The following is an 11667-nucleotide window of genomic DNA, read 5'->3' as shown; positions in this document are numbered from 1 at the left end:
TCTATCCTACGTTTTCCTTGTCCTTCTCCAACAAAAAAACTCTTCGCATCCATTAGTATTTGGATTTTGCTTAGGGCCCCCAATTGTCTTGAGCCGCCCCTGATCTAGAAAATCTTTAGGGCAAGCATAGCTCTCACTGCCATGATAGACATCTTATCGCTCTTGTCTACGTAAACTATATATATGTTAGCATTCAAACACTTTTCCGCCATCTTGTCCACATTCTTTGACTCTTTAATTAGTTAGCTCTTCTGCGTTAACCAAAGTACATTCTATGCTGACTTGAAGTGGTGAGAACTCTTCCTTCAGTTTCTTGGCATTTGATCGAACCTACCAAGACAAGGTCCCTTCTTCCCAATAAACGATGAAGTTAAGAGATTGTGGAACTCGTACCCAACCTTCATTGCCAATGTTATTGTTAAGGTTCAGCTTTGTGACGTTAGGATGAATCTTGATGGAAATACATCGATTAGCACCAAATACTACCAAATTACTTATTTGAACTTGTGTCGAGTTTGGAACCCCTCTTTTATCATATCCTATACCAGCCACGTCAATAGCTTCCAACCTATTGCCAATATCATTGAATCCAATCACCATGTAAGATAGAGAAAAAAATTCAACATTAATTGGCACTAGCTCCAAACCCAAGTCATTGAATTTTCTTGAGAACCTAACTTCTCCCATTGTGTCTAGGGATCCCTTGTGTCTGACTTTTTCCCTATCCTCAATTCTTGATGTGAAGATTGTCAACTGATGTGATGCGGTGATGCGACTGTGTGAGAACGTATATATATATCCCGGCTCCTTAAAGGACTTTAAATAAAAATCTTAAATAAGTATCAAATCTAAAACAACCCACAACTTCACCTACAAAATGATTTAAAAACTAATCTTTTGTGTATATGATCTACTAACCATAAAGAATAACATCTTTACAAAAATTCAACTCATTTAATATTCTCTAACTTAGATAAAAATTGTTGTCCACTTTTGAAAAAATATCTAACGGTCTAGAAATGTCTAGTTTTTGCAATTATCTTTTGCCAATGTTAAAAATTGTCAAACGAGTTGAATTTTTGTAAAGATATTATTTGTGGTCAGTAGATCATATCCACACAAAATTATATTTTAAATCATTTTGTAGGTGAAGTTGTGAGTTGTTTTAGATTTGGTACTTAATTTAGTATTTATTTAAGGTCGTTTTAGGAGTCGATCTATATATATATACCCAATGCGACAACTATAAGTGATAGACAACATTGGTAGGCTCAAGGAACTGAATCTAACGTGTTAAGTTTTCATTTGTTGGGTTGGGGTCCACAAGGAATTGAAACCAATAAATAGGGTCGGGTCGGGTTGGTCCATTAGGAACTTTGTTAATTAGGGTGCCTAGTTTTATGTGTGCGTGCTAACTTTATTAAAAAAACATAGAAAAATTTTATGTGTTAGTGCTAACTTTTTTTTTTTTAAAAAAAAAATAAGAGATGAAGTTGTATGTGACTATGTGATAATAGAAACACCAAATAACGGGTCAAATCAGTATTTTAGAATTTAAACCGCATTCGCCGAAAAAATGTTGATAACAACAATTTTTATTATTATTATTATTTTTAGTTTTTTTTTTTTTTTTTTTTTAAATTTAGAAGCAATTTATCTACAACATATATCACAAGGCAATCTTGGACACACCCATAAAAACACTCCCATACTTGTGTCGAGTTTGGAACCCCTATTTTATCATACCATATACCAGCTACGTCAATACCTTCTAACCTATTGCCCATATATATCATCGAATCCAATCATCGTGATAGAGAAACATTTTCAGCATTAACTGACACTACCTCCAAACCCAAGTCATTGAATTTTCTTGAGAACCTAACTTCCCCCATTGTGTCTAGGGATCTTTTGTGTCTAACTTTTTCCCTATTCTCAATTCTTAATGTGAAGTTTGTCAACTGATGTGATGTGGTGCGACTGTGTGATAGATGAGAACGTATGTGTGTATATATATATGAGCAGGTTTCGTTTACCACAATTTTTATATCATAGTTTATACCATGCCCCACAACTTTAATTTACCTACAACATTAATTATAACTTAGTTTTTCATAGATATGTTCAACTATCCATGAAGATCATCTCTATAAAATTTCACCTCATTTGATAATGTTTAACTATGTCAAAAAATGATTGCAAAATCGAAAAATCTAAACCATTAAAAAAAATTCAAAGTTTACAACAACTTTTAATTAGGTTAGAGATTTCCAAACGAGATGATTCCGTAAACAATGTCTCTTTCCAATTATACCCCTACATGGTTTTAATTATTACGACCACCGTCAAAAGAGTATTGTGTAATAACATAGGTAAGTGAGGGGTAAAATTGTCAAGTAAAATTCAGACGCTTCTCCCAATGCTACCCTTAATTTTATAAATATTTACGATATTGCCACTGCCCAAAATAACTGCCCGCACACGTGGCGTAGACACGTGTCAGAAAACTTATATATATATCACCTATAAAGAAAACTCCCCACATAACAGTTCTGTTTCCATCAACTGGTTTTTTCGCTTTCCAACTTTGCCCTCGCTCATAATTTTTATTTACAATAATCTAATCTGATTTTATTTGTAATTTGTTGTCTTTGACAAGGATAAATATGTAAATGCAATATTCAACTCTAATTAGAGTGGTCAACAATTGTGGTTGGGCTGGAATTCGATGGGCTTTTTACTACTGGGCTTCGGTTGCAATTTGGTTGTGCTTATTTTGAGTGGCATTCGGTTGCAATTTTTTTAAAATCAATCTTGCCACATGGACTGGGCTTTTGTTGGGCTTACTTTTGTGGCTTGGTTAATTGGACAACTCTCAATTTCACGCTCATAGAGCGTGCCCAAAATGTTAGTATATATATATACTAGTTTTCGAACCCGTCTTACGAACGGGTGTCGTTATATTAAATTATTCTAAAAAATATTAGCAACTATGCATAACTATGAGATATAAAAATTATATTAATCACTCATTTAAATTTTTTACACCACTCTCTATAAAAAAAGAAACATCAAACCTTGATAAAACCCATTGACTTCTTTTTGTTGTTGTTATGTTTAATAATAGAAGTTTGATTGAAGTTTTGTGAGAATGCCCAATGTAGCGAAGATAATATTGAAGCTACTTGAATAGCAAAGCATTCTCAATCATAATAAAAGAATTATGATAAACACTACTTAAAATGCAATACTATATTTGTCGAGACATTCTATTTTCTTACATATAATACAAATATGTTTTAGGGTTATTAGTTCAATGCATTTGCATCAAGTTTCTAATTTTTCATTAATTACTCTTTGAAGTTAGTTCAATGTAGTGGCATCTAGTTTCCAATTTTCCGTTAATTATTATTTGAGGTTAGATCAGTGCAATTGCATCAACTTTATGATTTTCCGCTAGTTAATCTCTGATTTTAGTTTAATGCAGTTGCATCCAGTTTCTGATTTTTCGTTAATTATTCTTTGAAGTTAGTTCAATGCAATTGCATCCAATTTTCAATTTTCTGTTAATTGTTCTTTGAGATTAGTTCAATGCATTTGTATCAAGTTTTCGATTTTCCGTTAATTATTTTTTGATGTTAGTTTAATGCAGTTACATCAAATTTATAATTTCCAGTTAATTATTCATTTAGTTTAGTTAAGTGCAGTTTCATTCATTTTTCGATATATCATTAATTAGTATTTGAGATTAGTTCATTGCATTTGCATCCAGTTTCCGATTTCCCGTTAATAACTCTTTAAGGTTAGTTCAATACATCTGCATCTAGTTTCTGATTATTTATACTTTGAGGTTAGTTCGATACTTCGATGTAATTACATCTGGTTTTTTATTTCCCGTTAACTATTCTTGGAGATTATTTCCATGCATTTACGCGCATTTAGTTTCCGATTTCCCACCAATTATTCTATGAGGTTAGTTCAATACAGTTGCATTTGGTTTTTGATTTTCTGTTAATTATTTTTTGATGTTAGTTCAATGCATTTGCATCCAGTTTCCGGTTTCCCGTTAATTATTATTTGAGGTTTGTTTGATGCATTTGCATACCATTTCTGATTTATCGTTAAATATTTTTCAAGGATTTGCATCAAATTTATAATTTCCTGTTAGTTATTCTATGACGTTAGTTTAATACAATTGCATCAAATTTCTGATATCTAGTTAATTACTTTTTGAGTTTAGTTTATTGCATTTGCATAAAGTTTTCAATTTCCCGTTAATTACTTTTTGAGCTCAGTTATGTATTTGAATCGAGTTTCCGATTTCCTTTTAATTATCCAATGTAGTGTATAATACCAACTTTTATTGATCCATCTGTAGTGTCTTTGCAAACATGACATAAAAATAAATTATGCTTGATTTACTATGTGGGATCATCGAAGATTATCCAATTTCCAATTTCCAATTTTCCGTTAATTATTCTTTAAATTATGCATGACTTACTATATTGAATCTTCAAAGATTATCTACGAACGGGTGTTGTTATATTAATTATTCTAAAAAATATTTTCAACTATATGCATAACTATTATATATTAATATTATATTGATCACTCATCCAAATTTCTTATAACGTGAAAATCTCACTCTCTATTAAAAAAAAAGAATTCACCTTTGATAAAACCCTTCAACTTCAGGTTTCCAATTTCCCATTAACTATTCTTTGAGATTAGTTCTATGTAGTTGCATCCAGTTTCTTATTTCTGGTTTTTTATTTTTTGAGGTTACTTATATGCAATTACATCCAATTTTCAAGTTTTTGTTAATTATTTTTTGAGGTTAGATCGATGTATTTGCATCTAGTTTCCGATTTCTCGTTAATTATTTTTTAGAGGTTAATTCAATGTATTTTCTTATTTCCCGTTAATTTATTTTTAGGTTGCATTTTATTTTTGATTTCCCATCGATTTTTATTTTTTATTTTTTGAGGTTAGTTTGATGTTCAATGCATTTGCATCTAGTTTCTGATTTTCCGTTAATTATTTTTTGAGATTAGTTCAATGCATTTGCATTCAATTTCTGATTTTCTGTAAATTATTTTATAAAGTTAGTTCGATACATTTGCATTCAGTTTCCAATTTTCTGTTAATTAATTTTTTAGGTTCGTTAAATAAATTTGTATATAGTTTCAAGGATGATGTTTGTTATTAGTGAACCTAACAAATTCTCGCAATAGTTTAACTATCAAAATAGTTTGAGTAGTCTTTGATAGATTGTAACTTAATTAAAGATTCAAATTTTGAAATATTAAAGTGTATGATTTAGATGAGGAAACCAATCCTACGGATGGGTGCCGTTACATGATATTGTTATAGAACATAAATCCTAAAATTAAAGGTATCTCTTCGATTTTAGTACTATAGTTAATATACCGTTAATCTTTTTCAAACTTTTATATTGCCCTGTATCTAGGGCTGTCAATGGATCGGTTTGGGTCAGGTTTTGGAAAATCCGAACCCAAACTGATAAGAAAATTGGGAACCCGAAACCAAACCGAATCGATAATATTATGTTTAATCCGAAACCGAACAGATAAGATATATTGCAAATCGAACCCGAACCGACCCGAACCAAAAACTATCAAATCAATTAAATTTTAAATTAAATTAATTAATTTTAACCACACAATTGATAAACATATACAAAATTAATCATAAATATTACTAAAATGCTATCTTATCGGTTCGGGTTCATATTGGTTTGGTGGAAGGCAAACGCAAACCAAACCAATATCTTATCGGTTCGGTTCGGTTCGATTTCAAGTCGGTAAAGGGCAAACTAAATTATCAAAACCCAAACCATTTTTTATCGGTTTGGTTCGGATCGGTTATCGGGTTATCGAAACCCATTGACAACCCTACCTGTACCTATTTTGAAACCCAAGATTGAGTATTGTAGTTAAACCTACAACACAATTTAAATAAAACTAAAAGAATTAAATACCATACTAAAAAGGTTTCATCGTCGTTAGTTTGGTTGATGATACTACTAAATTTACCATTTAACTCAACATGTTTAGTTTGTTGTTATTGTGTGTAACACTTTGCCATATTTTTTGTTTCAATTTCTATTATACATTTTGTGATGATGTTGTTTTTCAAATAATTTAATTTTCCACATCTTATTTGATTTAGTTTTGTTACTTAGTTTGTTAGTGTGGTTAACTTGTGAAATGCATTATGTGTTTGTTATTTTTAATTTTATTTTATATAGTTTGTCATTTTTATTTTTTGGGTTATATTGACATACCCCCCACCACTAGTTGCAATTAGGATTACCCCCATAATAATTGAAATTAGGATTTCCCCAACTTGATACCAATAGGAGTCAACCAACAGTTTCCGTCGGATTGGTCAAGGATCATGAATTGTCCTAAATACCCTTTTTCTGTGGAAATTACAAAATTAGCCATTGACACTGTTCAAAGCCCACAACTCAAAGCCCAAATTGAAATTAGACACTGTTCAAAGCCCACAACTCGAAAATAGACATGCAGTTTACGTCCGATGAAAGCTTGCTCTATTCGGTGGTTTTAAGCAGGAAGAATGGTGTTGTGCTGCCATTGTTATGCACTGAGATAAAAATGAGAGCTTTGTAAGTAATTTTTACTTTTGGTTGTGGTTTTGAGTGTCTAAAGTGTATATCTAGTGGTGTTGGAAGTTGTTGTGTGGATCCTTCATCATCACTATATCTAATCTTCGATTTAAAGGTAATCTCCTTCAATCTTTATCAACCTCACTACTTTTTTACTTTGTTATAAAATGATGAGAGGGATTTATATAGTATTTGTCTCATTCTTTAAAAAAAAATTAGATTTTTAAGCTTTTATACCCTACAGTATTTGTGTCGTTCCTAATTCTCGAAAGTAATTTATCCATGTTTGTGTAGGATGGTGTTATTTGACAAAAGGATTTGATTATTTATATTGGGGAAGCTTTTAAACCACGCACCGATGCAAAAGAAGTGTGTCATTCTCATTACGAATCTGAGTGGGATTCACTGATGATGCGTGAGGTTGATGGTGATGAGTTGAACATGATGGATTTCACAAAAGACATACTTAAATTAGTACAAGTGGCAGTTTGCTTGCAATTGTCCTACATTACAAATAGTAAATTGGTGTATGTGAATACTGATGGTGAATTGTTACAGATGTGGGGTTTGTTGGCTCCTAGCAAAGATGGCTTTTGTCGTATATATGCTGACTTAGATCTCGGTGGTGTTGATGACTTTTTAGTTATGACTCGTAGAATTTCTACACCAACACCAAATGCACTTTCTCAACTATCCCAAGTTGAAGAGGGAGATGATGTCACTCTTTTGGAGATAAAAAGAAGGGTTGCGAAGAAAGGTAAAAAAAAACCTACGAAGGTGGCGTCCAAACCAAAACAAGTTAAGAGAAAGCATCAGAAAGATAAGAAGTTGACTTCGAAAGACAAGGGAAAAAGTGTAATCATTGATGAAGAGGAGGAAAACTCCGGGGCGAATTGGCTAGACTTAAGGCTTAATTGGTTTTGAGGATGAAATTTTGGATGATGATCTTGTGAGAGAGAGAGTTCCATTGGTTGTACCAACAAACCCTTCAGTTCAAAGTGGGAGCGGCAATTATCATTGATGGTCTTCACCCGAAGAGGGCTACCATAGCTCACACTCATCCGAAGATGAGAGGGAGTTTGAGATACCACCGTGGTGATGAATATTACCACTTTGAAGCTGAAACTTCTAATGTGTACTTTGAACCGAGATGGAGATGCCAAGGACTGAAGTAGTTGAGTTGAAGCTTGGTATGGAGTGGCCAACCATTCCGCTCTACGCCATAACATTAGGACAATTTGCATCTGAACAGATTTGAAGTATTTTTAGTTAAAGATGAGTCTTACGGGATTAGAGCTTTATGTAAATGCATAGGATGTCCATGGTTAGCTTATTGGAGGCAAGGATGATGGGTTCACAATGAAGTTGAAGACACTATTCAATGTGCACACATGTTCAAATCTGATCTGAGATCATAAGAACAGTATGGCAAATGCCAATTGGGTGTCAAGAGTAATGGAAGACCATATGAAGGTGCACTACAAGTCAACAACACCACGGAATATAATAGATGAAGTAAGACAGAAATACCATGTTGCCATCAGCTACTGGACTGCTTGGCATGCAAGGATCAAATGTTTAACACAAATTCATGGTGATTATGGTGAAAGTTACAACCTGGTTTCTGTGCTATGTGATCAGGTATATGCTTCAACTTAGTTTATGTTCATGTTTATGTTCAACTTAGTTTATGTGATCACAATAATTTGGGTTAATATTGGGTTTATGTGATCAGGTAATGCAAAGTAACCCAGGGTCTCTTGCCACTTACACTAGAAATGAAGATAGTTTGGAATTTGAGGACTTGTGTATTTGCTTCACTGCTTCATTATATGGTTTTCTGAATGCCTGTAGACCAATTATTGGATTAGATGGTTGTTTCTTAAAAGGGAAGTATGGAGGACAGTGTTTAAGCATGATTGGCTTGGATGGAAATAATGGTTTGTTTCCAATAGCTATTTTCATCACTAGATCGGAGACTAAGGATAGTTGGATAAGGTTTTTGGACAAAATGAAACACTATGGGATAAATGATCATCCACAAGCTGTAACTTTCATGTCTGATAGACAGAAAGGACTAGTTGAGGCTGTGCCAATTGTTTTTCTTGGAAATGAGCATAGATTTTGCTTTCGACATATGTACAAAAATTTCAAAAAGGAATTTAAAGCCCAACATTTGGAATTGCTTGTTTGGGGTGCAACCAAGTGTTACACGAAGACTGGATTTGAGAGGGCTATGGAGAAATTGGGAACTGAATGTAGTCAAGCTAAAGATTGGTTTTTGAAGGAGAATGTTGAGACCTGGGCAAGGTCACACTTTAGTCATGTTACAAAGTGTGAACATATCTCGAACAATTTCTCCGAGTCGTTTAATTCATGGATACTAGAACTGAGGGATAAGCCAGTAGTGTCTTTTGTTGATAGTTACCACATTTTGTTGATGTCATTTCTCAGTATAAAGAGGAGAGAAAGCCAAGGAATGGGATAGCAATGGCTTAGTACCTTGGGTGGTTAAGAGAATTGCAGAATTGATTGAATACATACCACATTATGATTTGGCTGAATCTACCAATGAGTTACAATGTGTGAAAGATCTCTATGGAAATAGATGGATTTGTGAACTGGTAGATCATGAATGTAGTTGTGTTAGGTGGCAACTCTCTCGAGTAGTTTGTGTGCATCTTTGTAAGAGTGATATATCCTATGAGACTGGATTGACAGAGTCCGCAACTCCTATTATTGGGTTTCCACATACAAACAAGCATACATGGGTCACATCAAGCCAATGCGACCCCAAGGACTGGCCTAAACCATAGAAGTTTAATTTTTTATCGACTGACTATGCATTTGTGTAAATTTATTATGTATATTTTTCTAATTGGGTTTTGTTGTTCTGTAGGATCCAAACAAATATGTGTTTCCACCTCCATATGTGAGGGGATTGGCGGAACCTAAAAAGAATAGAAGAAGAGACGAAGGCGAGGGTTTGAAACCGAACAAGAAGAAAGAAAATGTAGTAAATGCAAAGTTGATGGACACAATGCAAAAACTTGCAAAGGTCTAGCTGCAGAGAAAAATGGCAGGGCAAAAGGTAGAAACATATAGTTTTGCTTAGTTAAGACCTAAAAAGAGTCTAAGTGTTTAACTAGTTGAAAATTTGATACTTGTATATATATTACAGGTAAGAAAAAGGATCGCCAAGCAGCACCCTCACAAGCATCAGCAACTCAGGTGGCAGCACCTTCACAAGCATCAACAACTCAGGTGGCAGCACCCTCACAGGCATCAACAAATTAGGTGGCAACACCCTCACAGGCATCAACAAATCAGGTGGCAGCACCCTCACAAGCAACTAAATTGTTGGCTTCGACATCAACTGGTAAAAAGCCCATGACTAGAGGCAAAGTTGCTGCAACAACTGAAGCATCAGCTTCGGTTACTCAAAGTAAGTCTGTAGAGGGCAAAGAACTCGATAACCCGAAAAGGTTGGTTCTACTTTCAATGCCAATTTCTTTTTTGATCCATTTTAGATTTCTTTTTACCCTTCTTTTTATATCAACGAACAGGGGATATATTGCACAACCTACAAAGCCAGCAACTGTAATTTTTGGGAAGCAAGCACCCAAATCAAAAACATTCAAGGTATTATTGTATACATATTTTACATGGACCCTAGTTAAGCACACATATATAATGCACTTATATCAATTTCTTGTTTACAACAGGCCCCCCATCATCGACACACATTTCGTGATTTCTTAGAAAAACAAAAAACGGAAAATAACAAGACATCGAAAGGATTGATCACAGCAGCAAGTAACGACATTTAAGCCACCACCACCACCAAAAGAAACATTCAAGCTATTGGAGGCTTTGGACAAAGTACAGAGACATTCAAGCCACCACCGCCACCTCTAGCTACTGCAGTACCACGACAAAAGTTCAAAGCTGTTAAGGACCATGGAAAGTGATAATATGGTGTTTATCAGATGTGTTATTTTGGGTTAAGGGACCTTCGTTGTGTTATTTTGGATTTCTGATGCAAATTATTTTGGTTGTGCTATTTTGGGTTAAAGACCTTTGTTGTGTTATCAGATGTGTTATTTTGGGCTAAGGATCTTTGTTGTGTTATTTTGAATGTTATTTGTGCAAGTTACACTTTTATATGCGTCAATGCATATTTGTCTGCTGTTTGAATGTTATTCTGTCAGAAACTGTTGTTTGAAAATTGTTAGTTTAGAAATGAGTAGGTAGGTTATGATAGTTTGCTAGTATGGTAGAAGTATTCTTGAGACCTGATATTGGCTCTAGAAGTATTTTTGGGGATGTCAGAGTTTTGGTGATGTGTTTGGTGCTTGAAAAAAAGGGTTCAGTCTCTTGAAGTTTCGGTGAGAACAAGGGCTGGCAGAACAAGTTTTGGTGAGAACTTTAGGTCAGAAGCTAAAACTCGTGACAGAACCAAACAAAAACACTCTGAGAGCCCAAAAAAAAAAACTCTGAGGCATCATTCCTTAGATTGAAAAAAAAACACTCTGACAGCCCCATGCGTAGATTACTACAATTTTTTGCTAATGTAGTACATGTGTAATATTACACTCTTAAATGCCAATCTCATTTCCCTCTAACTGACGCACAATGCTTAATCTTTTTTTTTAATGTAATCTGGGTCGCATTACCGCGGGGAAGGTAGTTGCTTGGGTGAAAAAGGATTACACCTTGGCAACCAGATCTCTTGAGGTTGCATTTCCATGATTTTGTGATCGAGGGGTATGAAAATCATTTGATAGCTAATGATAGTTTATATATTAGCTATAGATCATGTAAAGTTTACTACTCAATAATACCTCGTTAGTTTCTTAGCACATTTATATTTTTTTCTTCTTAGGGCTGTGATGCTTCAATTCTATTAAGCCATTCCGGGAGGAAAGAAGTGCGTGTGTCGGCAAATCTTTAAGAGGATTTCAAGTGATCAATGACATTAAAAAATGAGGTTGAAAAAACACTCGGCCAAATCC

General features: G+C 34.0%; 1 protein-coding gene and 1 long non-coding RNA gene across 2 annotated transcripts; both read left to right on the top strand.

Moving 5' to 3' along the window:
• Positions 1–8077: 8077 nt before the first annotated feature.
• Positions 8078–9949, top strand: LOC147521556 (uncharacterized). The gene is made up of 4 exons (XM_086565968.1): positions 8078–8293; positions 8388–9056; positions 9552–9636; positions 9834–9949. Exons 1-4 carry the CDS (start codon positions 8078–8080, stop codon positions 9947–9949), a joined length of 1086 nt encoding a protein of 361 aa, XP_086422094.1.
• A 122-nt stretch (positions 9950–10071) lies between these two features.
• LOC147521555 (uncharacterized) lies at positions 10072–10853 on the top strand. The gene is made up of 3 exons (XR_015194187.1): positions 10072–10137; positions 10219–10294; positions 10378–10853. It is a non-coding gene; the product is annotated as an uncharacterized LOC147521555 (long non-coding RNA).
• The last annotated feature ends 814 nt before the right edge of the window (positions 10854–11667 follow it).

This window comes from Coptis chinensis, chromosome 1, assembly GCF_015680905.1.
Source record: "Coptis chinensis isolate HL-2020 chromosome 1, ASM1568090v1, whole genome shotgun sequence".
Lineage (NCBI taxonomy): Eukaryota > Viridiplantae > Streptophyta > Magnoliopsida > Ranunculales > Ranunculaceae > Coptis > Coptis chinensis.
The sequence above is the reverse complement of the archived record's forward strand: the minus strand, read 5'-3'. Positions and strand labels throughout refer to the sequence as shown.